At 40.6% G+C, this 22,882-nt stretch overlaps 2 protein-coding genes across 5 annotated transcripts in view; both read right to left on the bottom strand.

Annotated features, from left to right (window-relative positions):
- LOC137102364 (regulator of G-protein signaling 6-like) overlaps positions 1-1,653 on the bottom strand; it is a 63,552-nt gene extending 61,899 nt beyond the window's left edge. Inside the window, exon 1 of the mRNA XM_067481812.1 lies at positions 1,530-1,653. The gene's annotated coding sequence lies outside the window, so the exon portion shown is untranslated. The remainder of the gene's footprint in view (positions 1-1,529) is intronic.
- A 9,372-nt stretch (positions 1,654-11,025) lies between these two features.
- Positions 11,026-22,882, bottom strand: part of sipa1l1 (signal-induced proliferation-associated 1 like 1) — a 76,455-nt gene continuing 64,598 nt past the window's right edge. For all 4 annotated transcript variants that reach the window (XM_067481592.1, XM_067481590.1, XM_067481589.1 and 1 more), the window contains 9 exons: positions 21,889-21,986; positions 21,187-21,671; positions 16,078-16,263; positions 15,132-15,300; positions 14,115-14,349; positions 13,816-13,986; positions 13,542-13,653; positions 13,137-13,215; positions 11,026-12,485 (listed from right to left, as the gene is read on the bottom strand). In XM_067481592.1, the coding sequence (XP_067337693.1) occupies positions 12,342-12,485; positions 13,137-13,215; positions 13,542-13,653; positions 13,816-13,986; positions 14,115-14,349; positions 15,132-15,300; positions 16,078-16,263; positions 21,187-21,671; positions 21,889-21,986 (1,679 nt within the window). In that variant the 3' untranslated portion in view covers positions 11,026-12,341. The remainder of the gene's footprint in view (positions 12,486-13,136; positions 13,216-13,541; positions 13,654-13,815; positions 13,987-14,114; positions 14,350-15,131; positions 15,301-16,077; positions 16,264-21,186; positions 21,672-21,888; positions 21,987-22,882) is intronic.

Here is a 22,882-nt window from a genome sequence, read left to right as displayed (position 1 = left end):
GGCATCGCTCTAAACAGTTTCCGCTTGTCACTCTGCATCACAGAAGGAAAGATGCAGTCAAGCAAACATGAACTTCAAAGGATTGTTCTTTTATTTTGAAAGCTAATTTATAATAGGTTTGGGGACCCCAGGCAAAGAAGGGACAATGCAGATTGTCTGTCCAGAAATAATCCACCCACCTTTAGGAAGTCAGTGAATGTCTGAATGAACAGCACGCATATGTGTCAGATTGTTATTGTAAATCAACCCGATGAGCTTCACGTTTCTCTCTCCTCATCGCGCGCTGATGACAGGAAGTAGCTGCAGAGTGGGACCTTTGGCTGTTTCGGAAAGTCTCTTCTATGGTTTTTCCCTCTGGACCCTCTGGAGTGAAACCCACACCCCGAGTTTACTCCACCACCCATCCTCCACGCTGCAGGCGAGACTGGGGATGAGGATGTGTGGATGTTTTGCACTGCGATGCAGCTGCAACATGTGTGCTGCACTGTGGCACACAGACAGCAAGGCTTTGATACGTCTGAAGTAATGAACAGGGAGAAAATGATGTATCTGGATACCTGAACAGGTGTGATTGTTGGAAATCTCATTCCAAAACCCAGACTACCTGCTATGGCAGGCTGCACTTCTCTGAAAAGGTTATCCAGTGGCTTTTCGTGTGGATAAGGCCTTGCACACGAAAGGTGCTGTGTTTAGCTAAGGTCATGGTTGTATGCAGACCCAACAAGTTTTTCCACAATGAACCGTAGGGAAAACCTTTGCTTGGGCTTCTTCAAGCTGTTGCCTCAAGGCTGGAAGCTTAGATTAGTCTTAAACTGAAGTTTCCACTTGATCATAATTTCACTGGGTGAAGACACACAGCCAATAAGCCACACATACTTCAAAACAATCAGGATGTAAATAATGGAGAAATTAGAAGACAAAAAAAAACTCCCCAACATGAGTTTGGTGGTGATTCACGTCCCCATTAGAATAAACACACACTGTATAAACCTCTCTTTCTCCAACAACTGTCTGTGGTCTCTCCATCCTCAAACACACACAAACACACAGAAAGACAACAGCGCTGCCGCCGAATTTAGACTTTCTCCCTGACTCACACACACACACACACGGTCCGGTTTCATGCACTGTAACATTTCACCATATGACAAAAAACACTGTAACACACCGCACCTCCACCTGTGTGTTTCTCTCACACGCATTTCGTCGGTTCACAGCAGAGGACACACAGACAATAATCCCACTAACTAAGCAACCAACTAAGCAGTTGCCAAGCATCCTTTCAGTCACAGGTGGGATTAACATCATCGTGTCACACATGCACAGATCGGAAACACAGTAGCGTCCTGCAGCGCAGCGCTGACAGCATAATGAGGCTCGTTAAAGCGCAGCACAAACTCGCTTTTCTTCTAAAGATTTTCTTAAGGCTCCTCACTGCATTTATTAATTCCTCCATCAGCTGCCTGTCTCTGTCCTTCTCCCTAGCATGTCCCAGTCCTCGCCCAATCTACCCCCCCCCCCCTCCTTACCTTAGTGCCGGCTTCTCTCAGTCTTGAAGCTCCGAAGCCAAAAAGCGACTTCACCGACCCAGCAAAGCTGTGCACACACACCGAGTGTGAGAGAGAGAGTGAGAGGGAAAGAGTGAGAGTGAGTGAGAGAGAGAGAGAGGGAGAGAGAGAGAGAGAGAGAGAGAAAAGGGGGGGGGGTACTCAGAAGTATTTCTCTTACTGTCCCTCCTACTATTTGCAGTTTTTGAATTAATTGATGTTATTTGTAGTGCTGGGTTCTAAATATACAGTCTCAGAAATCTAACCAACTGCACCATGGGACCCGTCAAATACACCGTATTAAAGCCTGATGTGTCTGATAAATACATGCAGGGTACCCGTTTGCTGTTCCTTCTCTGATTGGTCAGAAGGGTATCTTAACCTCTTCTTCTGTTTAGGGTCACAGGGGGCTGGAGCCCATCCCAGGTGTCATTGAGTGAGAGGCAGGGTCCACCCTGGACATGTCTCCCATCTATCTCAGGACCAACACAGAGAGACATACACAGACAGACAAACATTCACACTCACATTCACACCTATGGACAACGTGCATGTTTTTGGACTTTGGAAGGAAAACGGAGGAAACCCACACAAGCACAGGGAAAAAAGCCAACTCCACACAGAAAGGAGGCAGCTGGCACGTAGATTAGAATCAGGGACCTTCTAGCTGTGAGGTGGCAGTGCTAACCACTCCACCACCATGCTGCATGAGTGCTACTGTTTAATTTGAAGACAGAATACAGAAAAGGGAGACAAGTGACCAAAACGAGACATAACTGACCAAGGATGGGAGGCTTTTACCTGCCCTGCCTGTTTTCTCATGATGTGCCTACGTCTCCTGCTGGTGGTCTCCACAACTCTGTTCACTCTGCAAGTGTGTTCAGGTGCTTTCAGGGTCACAGTTTTCCCCTGTGGTAAAATAAAATAGTGATGTGTTTCTTTCAGAAGTCTGACTGCCCTCGGACTTTCCCCAACAGACAACGAGGTGACTGTAGTATTAAATTACACATTTAGAGCTCGTCTCCTCCAGCAAGTGAGAATAATAATTTCTTTTTAAATCCCAATGTGTGATTAACTAGCTGTCAGGGTCACAGTTACTTTTGCCATTTAGCATCCATGCTTGTAAATTCCTAATCAAATCGAAATACCAGATTTTAATGATAAGTGGATGCAGAGATGCTCTCTCAATATCTGTGGAGAATTCATCCACTACGCCTAAAGCTGACAATGCGTGAACACATTAGGAGGGATTACAAATGGCCACAGTGCACTTTTCCTGTAAGCTCATCATCATCATCATCATGTCACACGAAGCCTGTGAAGATCTGACCACTGTCAATAACAGAGTCACTGTATATTTGTGCGTTTCCACTGAATCTAACACCTCAGTGATGTTTGCCAAATGCAGCTTTTGGCACAAGTTCAGTTCAATTTCAGCATCACTCCGGAGCTCCACAGCGGTTTCACCAGCTTTTCTATCATCCACTGATCATTTTATCATAAAGCTTGAATTTGGCTACAGTCGGTGGCGGGTTCGCCCCATCTGGCTGCTTAGCCGACCAGTCTGTCTCACTTTGCTCTCCAGTGTCTAGTCCCTGTCTGCAGCTCTTTATGCAGGTGGATACATTTGAAATAAGAATTTAAAGGACATCTTCACTGATTTTGAACTTGCTTCTTTTGGTTCTATTTATGTACATGTTTCCTTCTTACATGTACATAAATGCCATTAAATTTCTCATTGAATTCACTAGAGCAAAATATCTCTCTACTAATAGCTGAAAAAAGTATGGAGTTTGCAATCATGGTTAACCTGCTTTTCCAGAGCTCCCCCAGATGATCCCCATCATCTGAACTCCTTATGATGAAAAACTCCTCCGAGGGACGTCATCTGGAGGAGTTTTTCAGCGAGGATTGGAGAAATATTTTAATATTATTAGAGCAAGTTTAAATTTGGTGAAGTCGCTCTTGAAAGAAATGGTCTCAGGATTATTGGAGCTGGTCTTGATGCAATGGTGAGGTGACTGCATCTATATAAAAGTAGGTCACAACGCAGCCCAGAGCACAACTATCCTGGAAGGAATGGAGGACAAACTACACAAAGACCCTCCGGGTTTTGCATTAAGATAAATTGAACAGCAGTGTCCCTGAACAGTAGTTCACTGGACTGCATTTTGTCCCCCATGTCTATACAGCATAGTCATGGTCCAGGTGAACTTTGGTACTGCATGTGTTCGAACAGACCTCTACCTTCATTTACATGTGTACCTCGATGCTTGTATTAAGACAAGTCATGCAAAAGACGATGGTGTACTCTCCCACACTTTGACCTCGTGTTCTCCAGGACCTGGCAGGCTTGGGCCACAAAGCCTGGTGTTAAACGACTCAGTTTAAACCTCGAACCTTGTTTTGAAGTTGCAGAATGAAACATGAATACATTCATGAGTTAATTATCTCAGTGCAACAACGTTGTTTTCTCAAGATAATGAGCTAATTATTCAAGTAGCTCCAGAAAAAGGCTTTGTTGAAAAGGAAACAAAATGAATCAGGAGGATGCATAGAGGACGTTACTGAACGGTAAATGTCTGGTCACTCTTCTGCTCATACAGTGAAGCGATTGAACCTCGGCTAATTTCTTCTTCCTCTCTCTTTCCTCTTTTCCCCTCAGCGTATAATCTCCCTTGATTTCTCTTCTTGAACACACACACACACACACACACACACACACACACACGTCCAACAGCTTTTAACCGCAGACGAGGCATAGCAGATACACTCTTATAGATTACAGAGACTTTTTGGCCGAGCACTAAGACACATCAAAGCATCTGATGCAATGATGGACTAAGGCAGGAAACAGGGTCAGGAGCAGTTAAACTCCCTCACTGTGAGAGAGAGAGAGTGTGTGTGTGTGTGTGTGTGTGTGTGTGTGAGAGAATGTAATCAGATCTCGCGTTAAGCATGTCAGTGCACAGCATGTTTACAGTGATTCAGGCAGCAAATTCTCACGGCTGATGGTGCAGACTAAAAATATTTGATGGCCTAATTCAATAGAATATTACTGGGACACAGTTGAGAGCTTCAAAAGCCCCTTCTCTCTTTCTCTCTCTCTCTTCCTCTCTCTCTCTCTCTCCTTTTTTGGCTTTCTCACTTTCATCCACTGTTTAGTGTGCAAATGGAAAAATGGACATCAATAAGCTCACAAATCAATACATGCACTTACCAGCTGTCGTCAAAAACTAAATTGATACTAATGGACCATTCTGCCCTGACAGATTCACACACACACACATCATTATCATCATCATCGTCGTCGTCGTCGTCATGTTCACTCATGGAAACTATAGCCTCTACTCTGGACCAACTGAATTATTGAGCGGAGCTGTAAACTGGAAAAGACAGTCCCACTGGGGTGTCTGTTGGTACAGTAATGGGTTGGGTGGGTAAATTATATTCCGATTCTAAATAGATGTATCCGGTGCATCTCTGTTTGCACGAGCCAGGAGTGAAAAGGGGTGAGTATAAAAATTATTATAAAATTGGATACATTTACTACATTACATCTACAAACTTATCTGTAAACTTCTATTTCTGTACAATTGCTGTCACTGATAAGTTTAATTTCTTCTGTTTGTTCAAGTGTCTGCAATTTCATACGTGGGAATCATAGTCATTCATTAATCTGTCATTTAGGAAACAATCATGGATGGATAGAACAAAATGAAATAAAATTATAAAAAGATTACCACTAATAAACACAAAATAGCTAGTGCTGGGAGGTTTTTCCACCATAAAGCTGCAGAAAACCAAGGTTGAACCAGAGTCTTCTGGAAGCCTAAAGAAGAACAGGAGCCTTCAAGTCCTCCAGGACGTCCTCACTAACACATGTTAAGCGATGACGCAGTGAAAGCAGAGCCGACACTGTCTGGACATGTGGTTTTACTAGAACCTGGTCAAATTAAACTGAATGCATTATATAAACGGTCACCTCAGCCATTCAAGTGGCTCTGACAGTAACCTGCACAATAAACAAAATACAGTGTTATAATCCACCCATTTGTCTGTATAGCATGACTGAAGCTCTTCAGTCAGATTTCCAGGAATAAAGATTTAGACATTGAAACCTTACTGCCGTACAGCTGGAGAAGATGTTAAGTGACATCATTACTGTGGGTCTACTCCTGAACAACCCACAAAGCCCTGAGCGTAGCCTGAAATCATTTATATGAGGATAAAAATACAAACACTTTGTTTATTTGTGAGTTTTTTAGCTGCTTGTACGGGTGTGAGTCATAATATTACTGTTATATTGACCCGAATTGTGATTCTTTTCCTGCCTCCTCCAGCTCATCTTGGGAGATTTCAAGGTGTGTCCAGACCAAATGGGGTATATAATCCCTCAGTGTGTTCTGGGCCTACCCTGAGGAAATCCTTCCAGCTGGACACGGAGGAAGCATCCTAATGAAGCCCATCGACCACTTTAAGTGGCCCTTTCCAATATCTATCAATATCAATATCTATTAGATTCTTTTAGGTTGTAGCAAAAGCCCACATGTAAATCTAAAAGATGGAAACGTGCAGAGGAAGCTGTGTAGGTGGAGGAAGTTTGCATGTCAGGTGGGGAAACTATTGTGCAAATGAAGAGGTGGCTAACGTGAACATTTAATGGTGTTATCAGCCACTTCCCTGATCTTTTCTAGCAAATGAAAGCATTTAGTGGCATTTTTGATTTAATTAAAAACTGACAGCTGCACAACTAAAGAACACATTTGAAATAATCTCTCTATCGAGGTTGGCAGTCCACATCTCACAATGCTTCACAACATATAAATACTTTGATCAAAAACCGAATTAGTGCAGCTCCGTCTTTCTGTTTGTGACGTGGACAGTCCGCTGAGCTATCACACACACTGACACACACTGACAGGTGTTGTGTGAATCGACAGATCGGCTTGAAAGCCGTTCACATCTCAAATAATGGCAGAAAACAAAGCGCTGCCTCTGCTGAACACGACGCTTCTTGAGGGTCTGAGAGCTGCGCTGACACATAAAAGCATTGCGTGAGCTGCTGGAGTGTGTGGGATAAAAGCCTCAAGGTTCAATGCATATATACTCTATAATTAAAGCTGATGTGTGCAATATTTTTATATCTTATAAGTTATTCTGGTGGCGATCTGTTTATTTCTTGTTATGAGTTGATGACATGGAGACGTCAGAGTTGCTTTCTCTTTTTATCATAGTGGCTTTTTCTTCATAATGGTTCAGTGAAATAAAACAGAGCCCATAAAGTACGGAACACACTCACTCTAATACACGAGGTGTGATTGGGCAATAACAACAGTAATAATTCTTACTTTGCTTTTTTCTCTCAAATCAAGAGACGTTCACGTTTCAGCCAACGCAACTTGCAAGTGAAGAAGAAAGCAAGCCAAGAAGCTTAGTATGTGAGAAGACAGCAGAGAAAATGTTTCCGTTTTTTCCAGAAAGCCAGATTGACTTTAAGTGTAAAATATATTGTTTGTAGTGACAAATGAACAGAGAATTGTAGTTTCCCTACGTTCCACATGGTGTTTCAGTGTCTTTGGGCTTGTTGCTTTGGTTTTCTGGCCTCTACTGTATCACTACTTCACTCATTCCACTTGTATTAGCACAAGTTCCACTGCATTTTTTTTTTTTGGAGGAGGAAAATAAATTCATGTGTGCGCCACTTGCCAAGCTCCAACATATTGAAGTGCCATATGTTTCAGATATTTCCTTCAAAAGTAGGCAAGCAGCAGGACAGAGTTAAGAGAAGGGGGGCGTATTGGACTTGCACTTGTCTTTAAATGGACGATAACGTTCCTTTGTGTCTACTACCTGTGAAAACAGGTAAATATTTGCCAACAAAATTACTTTTAGGGATGTTGAGAAGTGGAAATGTCTACAATTTACAGGTTCTTGTCTTTCATACATTTTCCTAGACTTTTTTTTAGGAAATCATACGTTGGTACAGCTTATCATTTCATTGTATTAACACGTTCAAAGAATAAAAATATTAATTTAGTAGGCAAGTAACAATTCCTAAACAGACATCAGTTTCCATTGTCGTGTTTCTCATAATGACACTTTAAGACTGGTAACTGTTGGTTGTATCGTCATGTCCTCACATTTGACCATAATCATTCGTTAAGTCATTGCGCAGCATCCCGTCACTGTTTATTGTAAACCTCTTTCTTTTTAGATTTAGTTTGCTCCTATTGAGGGATGTAGATGTGTTTTCCTTTTGTATTTTGGGTTGGTGTGATTTTCTTTTCTTTTGGAGCAGAGAGCAGCTGTCAAAGACAAAGCTATTTCCCTTTGGGATTAATACAGTTGTTTGAATCTTATTCTTATTCTAATTAATTATTAAAGATTCCTAGAAAATATTTCTTATTTACTGGTCTGATAGAAAGTGTGCTAGTCCCACTAGTTTGTGAAAACATAAGAATGGGTTTGTAAGTATTGCTGCTTAAGGGATGAAGTTTTATAGCACTATGAGTGTTGTACTCAGTGTGGTTACAAGTACAAAAGGGAACATTTGACTAAGTGTAGTAGGGGAAAGAAAATAGTGCATTTATGTTACTTTTATCCCGTTATCAGTTTCAACAGTGTGACCATCTAACGCATAACGATAGCTGAGCTGAGCAGGACAGGTGAGTAACTAGGGATGTGGTTTCTCACTGCTGTCACAGTCAGAGCCAAAGTGCAATCAGGTGAATCAGTGTGATAGAAGTACAGCAAGAGCCAGAGGGAGCCACAGGCCACACGGCAGACCTCTGCCCCCTCCTCGCTCTCTACTCAGTGAACATACAGTCAGACAGTAGCTCTGCAGGAGAGTGTAAAGGAAATCCACTACTAGTTTGACTGTTAGAGAGACATAGGTATGTATGCAAGTATGTTGTTTTCTGGTTAAAGAGACACTAAGTGTGCATGAGGTTACAATGTAGAAACACAAGTCAACAGCACCACAACTGTATAGAGCATTTATTTCATAAACTTTAATACTGTGATCACTGCAAATGTCTTTTTCATACCTTTACATGTTACAAAGACAATGGATCCATGATGTAAACAGTACTTTGCATTCGGCAAAATAAGGTCTTTTTGAAATTGTGTGCTTTATTTCCAGTCAGAGCTGCTCACATCACTGTTCAGTTTGTTCTCTGCTCCAACAGAAGGAAACAAACAGGATCAGTGTAAGATGTGACTCTGAGCTTTGTGAGCCCTTCCTCCCCCGATGCAATCACCAACCATGCAAGTTGTACTTGATTGAAAACCAGCATCCCTACACTACAAACAACACTCGCTCTGCTCTCTCTGATCAGTGACGCCGAAAGAAAAGGAGAGTTCGAATTTTCTGAAGTAAAGAAAATCAAGCACCTTCCTCTGTTTGTCAGGAACTGCACTGGCAGGAAAACTACAGAGCAACATCTAGACAATATTGCACAGGAATGGATAAACTCACCCTTCTTATATCCAAAACCTGTAAACACAACCCTTTTTATAAAATATTGTGCAAAGGATCTCAAAAATAAGATATTAAAAAATGGAACATTTGAACATATGCACATTCACATTTCCCATATGCTTCTGAAAAGCAACAAAAACTATTTTGAGAAAACTAATACTATATGCAATTGAAAAAAAAAAAAAAAAATCATTCTGAAGAAAAAAGCTGGACTTGTGTGTGTCTTTGTAAAAGGTTGACTATAACTATATCTAACATCCTACACTTTTAAAGATGCGAGCAAAACATCTGCACTGCACAGTTTGTCATTTGGCCATACTTCATCTGAAATACAAAAAACTAGAGCACTTTTCATGTACAATAAAATATGAACATTAGCTATTAGTCATCATTTAAACAACGACATATTTCTGGACAGGGAACCAGTGTTTATGGCAAACAAATTACAGTCAAGACTTTATGGATCAGGAGCATTTCTGCCTATATGACTAATCTTTTGTGAATATTTTAAAAATTGCACATTATTGGATTATCACCAGACTGAACTTGCTGAACTGCTAATTGTTGATACTCATTTAACAAACACTTGGTCTATTGACTGTCCACTTGTGTCATTAGTGTCTATATAGTGTGAAAAAGGGATTCTTAAAACAGAACCAAGACTTTTACACCTTTTGTTTGGACACTCATCTCTCTGCAAAACTGCAGAGTTCTAGTAAACATCACATTTTTTAGGCTTTACATTCAGACCAGGTGCCAGGTTTCTGCTGTGTGCTGCAGGGTTTTAACATCCATTTGAGATGCAAATAGTCTTTAGGAGATTCAAACACCGGGAATGCTTTTTCATCAAAAGTGCTCTGGTGGTAATATGGGAATTAAGGCTTACACGTTAGACACTTAATAAAACCCCAACTCTCCTGTGGTTGTGTGACTGGCTGAAGAAAATAGCTTACTGGCTTCTGCATGTGGACTAAGTAGTCTTGTGATTCGGGGAAAGGTTTTCTTCCAATACACTCTTATTACAGGGGCCAGCTGATCTGAGTGATGCATGCATGGAACTGAATGCAGTGGCACACACACAGATGCATCACCATACACCTGACACACTCTTACAGTCTAGTCTGTTTGCGTTGTGCAGCACAAATATGTATATGAAGTAAGCAGCAGACAAACATTAATGAGCGCCAGCCTACAAACTGTAAGTGTAAACTTCATTAAAAATAATAAGTGACAAAAGTGACTGGGTGTTTATTTCTCAGCATTTGAGCCTTTTTTATTTTTGTAGCTTTTCCCAAGGTGCTGTTTCAAAGGCACGCCCCTGCTCTGCCTGGGAATAAATGACCAAAATGAGTGAGTGTAGGCACAGCTGGATGGACTGATGTACACCACACACTTCCACTAGTATAGTGGGTATTGTAGTTCTTTCTTTTATGGGTATTTCTTTTGAATTACTTTCTCAAAAGATTTTCATGCTCTCAACAAATACTGAACCTGAGGGAAAACTGCAGATGTTTAAACTAAGTACTAACAACACACATACACACACACACAAACACACACACACACCGAGGTACAGTCTTTGATTAAAATTCTACTATTGATTGTCTTTCAAGGCTGGTTTCTGATTACTCTTCCTGTCCTGTGTGTGTTTGTGTGGCCTTCTAGTCGATGCCTGATTGCTAAAGAGGTGTTGGAAAAATTACAGAGTGACTGGCAGCACACTTAATAACCATGACATTTCCACTGGTCATCACTAGAGGGCACTGTAAGCAACACGACAGCAGGCTTGGGCACCACAAAATACAACGTAATACAGAATAAAAAGCATATAATCAGGCTTTAGCCAGAATTAAGAAAGAAAGCCATTTAAATAATATAGCTAGTGACTTTTATCTTGAGAAACTAAACACTGATCTCAGTTGTACTGTACGAGGAGAACAACTTATTTATTGGAATTATAATACAAGGAAATAAATTAACAAAAGCCCCCCCCCCCCCCCCCCCCACATTTTCTTTTCCTTCCAAGAAATGTCTGTCATTATTATCAGCTGGCTCTCTGTATCCCAGTCAGGTAATCAGTGGTGTCCTCTCTTTCCTTTTTCCCAAAGAATGACATGCTGTGGAAAATGATGGAGGTGCTTGTTCAGAAGACAACGGTGTCTTACAAGTGTAACCTTCATCTTGTCCCACATCAAACTTCTTTCCAGAACAAAACAGTTCCTTTTTGTGAGAGAAAGACAGCGGTTCACACTTCTTCCTATTGCTTTTAAGAAACTTACAACTGGGGTGGGCCAAAGCACTCTGGATATGTCTTGTTTTATGGTACCACTTACCAATGGCTTCTAAATATACTCCTCTGTCAGGCGCTGGTTTGTGCTGTTGAGACAGATAGGATGCTGTAATCCAGATCTGAGTGACACAGAAGGGGAAAAAACAAAACAAAACAAAACTGTACAAATCCAGATTTCTCTCCTGTGCAGAGACACTTCGACCTGCCTTCATCTTGGTGGCTGACGAACGAACAGCCAAAAGGAAAAAAAGAGGAGAGAAAACACAGATGCCAAACTTCTTCACTCGTGTAAAGGAAATCTAAGAAGTTTCTTTCATTTGTGGCCTTGTGGCTTTAGATTAATCATTTTTGTCTTTCTTTGTGTTATGGCAAACAGTTAGATGCTGGCAGGTTCTTTGTGAGCCTGACTGATTTCACAGACGTCCTGCTACCCTCTGCTGTGATGGGTTTAATTTGGCACAAGTGACTTTCACCTTTCAGAGAGGCCATGGCAACACTGGAAATGTGTTAAAAATGCAACAAATAAGCCAAGTAAGGGCAGATATTTACTGTGTGATGTCCTGAAAGTGCATCCGCTGAGAGAACATGGCAGGGGCATGAGGAGATTATTTACCTTCCCCTCTGGAATATTCGGAAAAGGCAAAGTCAAGATCGTCAGAAAGAGAAATTGTTTCTCTTTTCTGACAAGTTTAAGGAAAAAGATTTGGCACAGCTAAACGGCTGAAAGATCAATTCAGCAACATGTGATTCTATAGGAAAGCAGAGGTCAGTCCTTCACAATCTGAGTCTCATCCTGAGAAGTTTAACAGAGGCTCTGTGGAAACCGAGACTGGTTGAAAATAATAGCTCCTATATTTGAAGCCAATGGAAGATGGTTTGAGGGTTCAGCATCCGGCTAATGCAAACTCTTGTGCACAATTTCTTGTCAGTGTCGGGGCCCTGTGCCTCTCCGTCCAGATGGTGTGTGCTGATGTATGCATTTGTGTGTGTCCATGTGCAAGTTAAAACATGTAGGTAGGAGTCAGTTCATGTCGATGGTATTGAAGACCCACTCTGTGAACTTCTTGAGCTTGGCAGCAGATGTCTGAGACTCCTCCTGCAATCTCTGGTTGTCCTCCCAGAGCCTCTTGATCTGAGCCTGAAGCCGCACCTTTTCTTCACGTTCCTGTGACCGACAGAGAAAGATTTGGAAAAACCTATTTAATTAAATGAGCGTTTAAGCAATTGGAACAATTCATTAGAATGAAAGTTTCATTTATGTCTGTCTTTTTGGTATTTAAAGCATCTCTGATCAAAAACAAATGGATAGGACCTATGGGCTTTGCATGTAGACTGACTTTGTAAATCCACCAAAAGCACCATCAAAGAAAATCCCAAATTACCTGCATGAATATAATAGTCATACTCCACCATTTAGCCATTTCCACATCCACCATTCAAAGTCTAAAATCTATAGAGCGCTGCTTTGTGCCATCAATCCACTGCAGCTTAATGTTACAGGCCAGTAACAATGGCCCCAGAAATGTTTTGGTACATACAGGCCAGTTAACTAGCAAACTTACTTTCTTTAGAGCTGCAGTCTATTGCTTTTTCCAGATAACAGGTCACAAGAGATGTAGATGAGGTGCAGTTTACATGCAGACAAATGTTTTGATACACAAAATGAAAATTAGGTGGGACTCTGTGTACTGTATACACTGGCAAGACAAAGTGTAGAAACACCACGCACGCATTTTTATTATGTTTTGTTGGTTTTATTCAATTAATGGTTGAAAATAGATCAGAGGGAATGGCATTTGTTTGGGTTTTGTCACACCTTCTTCAGGTCCTCTTGGAGCATCTTTACCATGGCCTCTAGTTTAGTCACCTTCCTCTCCAGGCCTATGTGACCCTCACTGGGGAAAAAAGAAACAGCACGTTAGTAGAGCGTAGTATCAGAGTGTTGTTAATTGTATAACATTTTGCCTAAACATTTCTTTGACACACTGCATGACCATGAGCAAACATAATATATACTAAGTTATCCCAACACCACCTCACACCAGCAAAAATAAAATATCCCTGAGCCACACAAGAGCTGCTCAACAGTGACTCTCACTGAAGTCAGTTTTAGGCAACTTAATACGTGTCTGGTATATTTCTTGGCAGCATTTTAGCCGTCCTTATATCGCCACTGCGGCTACAATCATATTCCCTTTTACGTAGATGGAAACAGTGTTACCTAGATGAAGGCCGAGACAGTGGAGCAGGCTGCAGCTCTATGTGAGGCTTCTGGGGACTGGAGGCACCGCTGCTTCTGTGGTTTGCATCTCCAAACACGTAACTCCTCTGGACTGGAGCAGGAGATAAATTAACTATTGTGTAATAACATCACAATCCCATGTAGTTACTACCATTAAAAAATTCAATATCCTACACTTACATTTAACATTACACAAAAGAATATAGAAATCAATACAAAACCCAAAAAGAAACAGATGTATACTTTGTCATACCATAATGTGGGTTTCTCTCGCTCTCAAAGGTGCTGGCCACATCCACCAGGTGTGTCCACTCGAGAGGACTGTCCCTGTCTGAGGATGGGAGCGGCATCAACTCCTGAGGGAGGGGCCCACGGTGACGTTCCACCAAATCCACCAATGATGTGTCAGATGCAGAAAGGTCACCTATAGGCAGAAAATCTATATTAAGTGTCTATAAAAGTGTAAATTTTATTTTCATATAGTTCAACTGCCATTTTTACAAGACCGTTTAGATTCGTCAAAATATCTACAGCCTTTCTGTAACATCTTACCATGGAGTTTAACACCCAATTTATACGAGGGCCTTCGCAGGGGCACGCCGCGGGTGGTGGGTGAGCGTGGCAGGGTGGAGCAGCTAAAGAGAACATCAGTGCCTAGTGTCGGCTCTACCACGGAGTCACTCAGGGAAGGAAGCCGCTGGCCACGATAGATGCTCTCGTCTGACAGAGTGCGATGGAGGGAGCGGCGACGGCCGAGAGGCTGGCCTGGTGGCGATTTCTGTCCATGCTGCGAGGATTACAGGTGGAGGAATTACAGAAACAGAAAGTTCTACTTTGATATAGCTAAAAGACAGGATCTGAAAACATGCATTATATGAGTGGAAACCTGGAGTCTGTTTTATAATGACAAAACAGTGTAGCTAGACAAAACGGGCTTGAAGAATGTGTACACCACTTTTAACAGGAATGCAAATAACAAATTTGATGGAGAACTTGTGTGCACAATTGGCAACACAAATGCTGAGTCACTGGAATATTTTTAAGGATTCTTATGTAAGAAGTTTTTTAAATGTAATTATTTCTGGCAAAAAAAACCTTCTCTTTGTTTTGTGTACACATTTAGTTTTGGTATGGATCTCATGCAAAGTTTTGAAAATAGGACCTCGTACAGAGAGCAGGAGGTTTAACGTTTTTGGTGTAGGAAAAACTCAAGGGTGTTTTGAGTTTATTTTAGCACCAGTATTTTTATTACTAGTTATCTTCTAATAAAGTTGTTTGACTATCAAGAAAATTTGATTTATTCTGTTATATTTTACTTTAGAATATGCTTACACAATTTAGACCAAGAGTAAAACTTTAATTACCTAGCTTTAAGTCAAGGTAATTGGACCTAGATCTAGTCAGAGTTAAATGATAAATCAACAGTATTGCAGTTGTTTTTAACCAATTTAGCAGGTTATATTAAATATACGCAGCTGTAAAAATTGAGCTCTCTAATGTCAAGTCATTTTTAGTGTATTTCTACTTCTTTCTTCTTCTAACAAGGCCTACAAATGTTTGCACGAGTACCTTTTCCTTATGTCTACGCGGTGGTGGAGGGCTGTCTGGAGTACTGTGTCTCTTCACATCTTCCTCAATAGTAGACTTAGCATGGGGCTGGGGCGAGTGCATGTCTCTGAGAGAGGGTCTGGCTGCTGGTGTTGGAACAACCTCCACTCCACTCTCTCCTGGAGACTTCCTGAAACACAGAAACAGTCAGAGAAATAAGCCAAAAATAACCACAATTATAAGATAGGTTAGGTGCAATGCAACAATAATATGTTATTGCTAAACTAACATTGTTAAAAAAATATATGTGGTCTCTATGCTTGAACAGTTCATAGGCAATTGATGAATCGCTTATTCCTTTAGTGTAATACTTTGTTCAACCACAAGGAGGTAATCAAGTAGTATTCATATTCTTACTACAAGTAAGATTTTAAAAGGAAAGTAGAGTGGGTGGACAAGTGAAGGGAACAAATGCAGTCTCTAAAGCAGCTCTGTCATTGTAGAGTGGGCAACATTCTAGTTTGTCACCTCATTATACATATAAGGATAGCGAAAAATGCACATTGTGGTCTGATATAACAATACTTCAAAAAAAGGTCTAAAAACTTCACTCCTGACACAGTCAACATAAAAAATGTTAAAGTCCATTCCTGGCAGCGATTGGATTACACAGTCAGGTTTTAATGAATGGAACAGCAGCTTTTGGCCATATGCACCATATGTTTTAAATTCTAACTGTATAATAATATAACAGAAAAACGCCCACCAGAGCTGAACTTGTAAAGAAATCTGTGAGAGACTTATGAGACTTTTGCTACTTTAAGCTACTTAAACCGTTAAAACTCAAAAAGTACTAGTGGCATAATTATTAAGATAAAAAAAATGAATGGTTTATATAGTCATATAGTCTTAAAAGCCACTTTTAAACTAGGTGCTACAATTTAAACATATATAGGTCTGTCCTTACTTTCGCGTGTCTCCAAAGTCGACAGAATTGATGGTGGAGCCGGGCTTTCTCCAGCCAATCAGGTACTTGGACTGAGCGCCCTGACGGGGGTAAAAGCTCTTGGGCCCAGGGGAAACTGAGGACTGGGATGCAGGAGAAGTGGCTGAAGATGAGGACTCCTCTCTGGGGGAGCTGTGGCCTGAGGGCCTGGCAGCGAGAGAAAGGGATGGAGAGAGCAAGGGTGTTACTCATCATAGCAACTCACATCAAACAAGTAAGCATAAACAAATAGGAGGAGGCCCTATTTAAGATATGCTAGCTGTAATATAATACAATTCTACAATATTGCAACAACAGTATGGATACTATATTTCTTTCCAGGTTTCTATATCCTTTTGAGAAAGAAATTTATGTGCTACTTCAGAAATCAATTTGGTGTGGGCCAAATATTTATTAATAGAAGCATTGTGATCATTAAAAAAATACTGTAACATTATTATTATCTGGGAATTATTATCTTATTATCTGGGAATTTCCAGTAAAGACCTACATTAATGGCAAATTATCAAAAATATCACCTAAAGTCAAGTTAAGATACAATAGTGTACGTGCTTATGTAGCTAGACAGGTGATGTCCAGGTCATAAACTGTAACACTATTTTAACAAGTAAACCAGGAACTGCTCAAACAGGAAGAGGGATACAGTACAATGGAGTTCACTCAGTACCAGAAACCAGCTATGAAAGGTTTGACACGTGTTCCACGTTTCCTGAGGCCTAATGTGGAAAGACAAGTGGGAGGTGAAATTACTCTGGCACTTGTTTTTCCAGGAAAGAGTTGTTGAGAGGGAGGTGGTCTAATGTGTGTACTTTGTGGGTAACGAATCACTGGCTAGAGCAATGAAAAATGTAAGAGATGAAAAATGAGATGGGTGAATAATAAAACTACTGCAAAACTGAACTATTGAAGCTGTAAGGTGCAACTTATAAGTGATAGCAATCAATGTAAATTCATAAAAATGTACTATTAGTTAATAGTTGGCAACAAATTTAATGGTCAATTAGTTGGTTTAGAAGCTGCTGGACAACTAATGTCTAAACTAAAGTCTAAATCTGTTTATTACAAAAGGTGCTTGTTAGGTGTCAACAAAGTGGCTAAAGAGAGGACACATTGGAATTATGTTACAGGAAATGGGGATTGAAATTCTTTGCACTTTGTGAAAGCATGTAAGTTATGAATTTCACAATGGAACTAATTTTAGACACAGGAATGCTAAGATGGGAGGTGGTGGTCTACATTGACATCATGGTTCATGCTCGTTGTCACAATCTCTGCATAGAAAGATTTGCACCCCTCACCCAATAACTAGTTTCGATAACAACATTTCAAACTGTAATTGTCACCAGGCATTAAAATAACTTGCAGAAATCATTTTGTTATTAGTCAGATGCAATGATTGACACTTCCTACATTTAGACATCATTTTAAATGTAGAATAAATGAATATGTTTCATTCTACAACAACATAGGAGATGTGAAAAAAGCAATTTACTTATCACAGTATAGAAATTCATATGAAACTTAAGTGAACATACAAAAGTATTAACATCAAAATGTACTGAAAGTACCGAAAGTAAAAAAGCTTTTATAATCTTTTTATAAATTGCATAAACATACATAATTGTTTAAACATGTGTAAACATCACTGGTAAATGCGGAGCCAGCTTTTAAGGACGGCTTTACTGATTTTAATCTTATTTCTTCTGGTTCTATTTTGGGTAGTACATGTACATAAATACCCTTTAACTTCATATTGACTTCCCCATATATCAAAATATCACTCTACTTTTTAATCTAAAAAATGCCTCCAGATGACATCACTTGGAGGAACCTTCGATTCAGATTATGTCATCTTGTTGCTCACACTATGGAGTTTGTAATCATAGTCCACCTGCTTTTTCAGAGCTCCCCCAGCTGACATCATCTGAACTCCTAATGTTGAAATGATGTCATCTGGAGGAATTTTTCAGTAAGGATTGGAAGATATTTTAATATAGGGAAGTTAGAGGGAAGTTTAATTAATTAATGAACGAGCAAGTTAAAATATGGTGAAGTCAGACTTTAATTACTTTACAGGTGATTAATACATAATTACATGTTATCTTTAGTCTATTATAGTTTATATCAAGGAGCTTCAAGAGTAAGGAAAGGTGTCATATAAATGTGTTTTGTGGAACAGTGCAACAATTTTCTTAACTTTTCCAAAGGCAAGATTGACACCATCCAATCTCTTCTCTCTGGCTCTCTTGCTCCACCTGCCCTGTCTGCTAGCCCATGGCCTGGGCTCTCATCAGGTCCAGCCACTTTCATAAAGACCATCACCTTTTGTGGACAGGATATTTCTCTCTCATCTACAGTTACCAACCTTGGTGTGAGTCTGGTCCCTCACCTAATATTTAATAACCAATATTTAATAAACATCTGTGTAAATCATCTTTTTTCCACTTTGAAAACATCACAAAAATCCATCCCACTCTCACCCTATCTCATACAGAAAAGCTCATCCATGCCTTTGTCTCCTCTAGGCTTGACTATTGACTAACGCACTGCTCATCGGGATCCCTGACAAGAGTCTTCAAAAGCTCTAGCATATACAAAACAGCGCTGCTAGGATCCTGATGAGAGTGCGTAAACATGAGCACATCACTCCTATCCTCAAGTCCTTTCACTGGCTTCCGGTCTCTTCCAGAATTCAATATAAAATTGGTTTACTTACACATCAGTGCATCCATGGCAACACCCCAGGCTACCTAAAGGAACTCATTACTCAGCAAACTTCATCCCGCAATCTCCGTTCTACAAGCAGCAACCTCCTCCATACCCCCATAACTAAGTTACAGACTATGGAAGCTTCCTGCTCAGCCACCCCTTGCCCATTGAACTCCCTTCCTGAACCTTTGAACAACCCACAGAATGTGGCTGCTTTTAAAAAGTACCTGAAGACTTTTCAATAAAGGTTTTAATAACTGCTCCTTGTTTGTTTATATATTATATTTTTATGCTCTTTTTATGTTGCATTTTCCTTTAACACTTTGAGATTTGTTCTTAAATGAAAAGTGCATGATAAATGTATTCTTCTTCTAAAATTAAAATAAAATGCAAATACTTGAAATTTAAAATTGTATCTCAGGTAAATGTACTTAGTTACTTAGTACCACAATTGTTTGCATGTCTATAAATAGTTATTGTGAAAATAGACTTTCGCCCCCAACAAATGTTGGCTAGCACAGTTTGAACAGTATAACTAGAAAAACATTGTCACAGAATTTGGGCCTAAAAATCTCAGAAATATGCTGTCCAACCATACTGTTGATGGCACGACTCTGGCCTCCAGTTCTACTGCAAGGAACCACCGAGTTATTTTTGACCAGGATTTGTCCTTTACCTCACATATAAAACAAATTCCTAGAACAGCCTTCTTCCACCTACAGAACATTGCCAAAATTAGGGGCATCCTGTTTCAAAGTGATGCTGAAAAACTAGTCCATGCATTTGTTGTTTTAGGTTAGTCTACTGTAATTCCATACTTTCAGGATGCCCCAGTAACTCCCTAAAGAGCCTGCAATTAATCCAAAATGCTGCAGCAAGAGTGCTGACGGGAATTAGCAAGAGGGATCATATTTCACCTTCACAAGCTTCTCACCATTGGCTTCCAATTAAATCTAGAATAGAATTTAAAACCCTGCTTCTTACATATAAAGCTCTAAACGGTCTAACTCGATCATATCATCCATCATCTCAGTAGAACACTTTGATCTCAGAATGGAGGCCTACTTGTTGTTCCCAGAATGTCCAAAGGTAGAATGGGAGGCAGAGCCTTTAGCTATCAAGTTCCTCTCCTGTGGAACCAGCTCCCGGTTCAGATTCGGGAAGCAGACACCCTCTCTACTTTTAAGTCTAGGCTCAAAACCTTCCTCTTTAATAAAGCATGTAGTTAGTTATAGTTATGCTGCTATAGGCTTAGACTGCTGGGGGAACCACCCCCAGTGCACTAAGCTCCTTTCCTCCTCTTGTCCCTCTCCTCTCACCCCACAACTGTCACCACTGTATGACATTAACTCTGTCTCCCGTAGTTGTCTTTCTCGTTCTCTGTCTCCCTCTCTCTGTCCCTTTCTGCAGGTGTCCCCAGCTTTGGAGCTGTGTGTTTTCCAGTGCACAGCTACTGGTCCTACCATCCCGCCCGATGTTTTGCTGTTGCTTTTGTTGCTCTTTTCTTTTCTCTCTCCACTTTCCACTCACCCCAACCAGTCAAGGCAGATGGCTGCTTATCCTGAGCCTGGTTCTGTTGAAGGTTTCTTCCATCAAATGGAGTTTTTCCTCTCCACTGTTGCCTAGGGCTTGCTCAAGAGGGAATTGTTGGGTTTTCTCTATTTCTCTTTATTCTGTAAAGTGCCTTGAGATGACTGTTGTGAATTGGCACTAAATGAATGAAGTTGGACTGAATTGAATTGGATTGGAAATGCATTCAGATTTTTACACTTAAATGTTAAAAGTAAATTGAAGCTATTTTTACACCAGTCCAATTAAGTGATTAATCAAAGAAATAATTTACAGATTAATTAAATATTAAAATAGTTGTTACCTGCAGCTTTAATTAAAAACAACATACTGATTGGATTGTGTTTGCCATCTGTTTGGGATGCTGATTACCTCTGCCACTAGCTAGATTGTTTTTCTTTTGGTATAAACTATTCTTCATGATAAATAATAAGAAGTGAGCAGGAAAGTTTATGGCTGAAAGATATGCACATCTGTTCTAGTAATTCAACAATGTATAGCTAACTTTTTCCACAAGGTAGATTTAAAGCACTGGTTCACAACCTTCACTGTTTCTTATGGACTATGAGTAGTTCAATCAAAGAGATTCAAAGACTATTGAAATAAAACATTTTCTAATGTCTTTAGTATATCAAAAATCCTTCCCTTCTCCACATGTGGTTCCTTGTTAATTTGGATCCACTTCTGTGAAAGATGATCTGTACTGTAGTTTAAAGTATTGCACAGACACACCATCCCGTCCTCCCCCTCAAACAATTGCTTAAATATCACCACAAATCAAAGCATACAGACCTCGATTGTGATCCAGCATCACTCAGACTGTAAGTACTGCTGTCTCTAACAAGAAGATGAGTAGGTGGGCTTCGGCCCGTTCCGTCTGGCCTTTCTACTGGAGGGCCTGGAGACTCAGCTGCAGCAGGGGACCTTTCCAGCATTCTTCGGCCACCCTCGGTTGGGCTGTGCCATGGAGAGGCTGACCTCTCCCTGCTTTCTCTGCTTCCACTTGGTGCCAGTAGGGAGGTGGTGCTGCCATGATGGGAGTGGGGATGGGCGTGGTGAGGAGCTCCATAAGAGCTGGTGTCTATGCCACTATCGGCTGATGCACCTTGGAGATAGCTGCCTCCTCCCAGGCCATTGGGTTCTAGGTCACCCTGGTCAGCACTGGAGCCTCCACCTGCTCCCATCTCGTACCATTTATCACTATCGCTGTGACCCCCACTAGAAGCTGTGCTGGAGAGGGTGTTACTGCTGGAGTGGCCAGAGTAAGGGCCATCCGACTGCCAGAGCATACAGAAAGTGGAAACGGAGGGGGGGGGGGGGTTAAGAGACTTTTCTGTTTTACTGAAATATCACATTTTCAGCCTCAACAACTATTACAGCCTATGCTTCTATATTATGGCCCACAATTTAGAAAAAAAGAGACTACAAAGCATTTTAACTACAATACAGAGTCAGTGGTTCGATTATAGAAGAAAAACAAGTTCATAGCCTGACCTGGCTGCCCTTCTTCGGGGACAGGTGTATGACCTGTTCCTGCCTCTGGATGCGTGGAGCTCCTGAGTAGCCTTGACCAGACTTGGAGACTGGGACCTCTGCAATAAAGTGAGAAAAAAGGCAGCTGTGCTGAAATCAGATGATTTCTCTATGATTCAACAGAAAGTTTCCCTCCTTTTTGCATATTCATGCATTGCTAGATACTATAGTAATCATGCTTCCAAGAGAATCATTATACTGACAATGTTGTCATTCTGCATTTCCCGTTTCCATGAATAAAAACCCAGATCACTTGTCATCATCAAGCAGCGCGCATCAAACAGAAATTGGTCCCCAGACACTGCTGGCTATGTTGGTTCTGGGCAAGCTGTACCATGTGAGAGAATATTTGTATGTGTCCTGAAGCAAAACTTTGAGTATAAATGGGACTGTTGTGCAATTGGCAAGATGTTATGCAAGGAGACGTGAGGAGGAGGCATTTAATGACCAGAGCACTATGAGAGTAGAGCTAATGGAGATATCATAAAATCTGGTACAGGAAAACTAGTAAGGCAATGAACCCCTCATGTCTTGCTTTCAATATTCATAATGCTAAATAATTAGTGATGGTTGTACATGCCAGGGTGTTGGAATGCCTATTCATAATTATGTAATTTATGTGACTACATATCCTTGTGTGATATGTTCCATTTCTTTGGAGATCTTAGATGTGAATGCTTAACCAGGCATCTTGACATGTAAAGCATCACATTTCATGACACACCAAAAAGACAATTTATTTTATTGCTTTGGTCAATGTATGCAGCTATATGAGCTTTATAGAGTTAAAAGCATTCCTGGGGTTATTAAAGTACTGTGCAACTAAAGGAAAGTCATGACAAAAACAGCAACCTGTGCACAAATTAACTATAAACTTGCCACATGATATCAAAACAATATGAACAAATGCTGTGTTAAAATAATTTAATGCAACAACTACTCTCATCCAAAACCC

Source organism: Channa argus, chromosome 17, assembly GCF_033026475.1.
Source record: "Channa argus isolate prfri chromosome 17, Channa argus male v1.0, whole genome shotgun sequence".
Taxonomy (NCBI): domain Eukaryota; kingdom Metazoa; phylum Chordata; class Actinopteri; order Anabantiformes; family Channidae; genus Channa; species Channa argus.
Note: the sequence above shows the minus strand (reverse complement) of the source record. Positions and strands in the feature narration are given on the sequence as shown.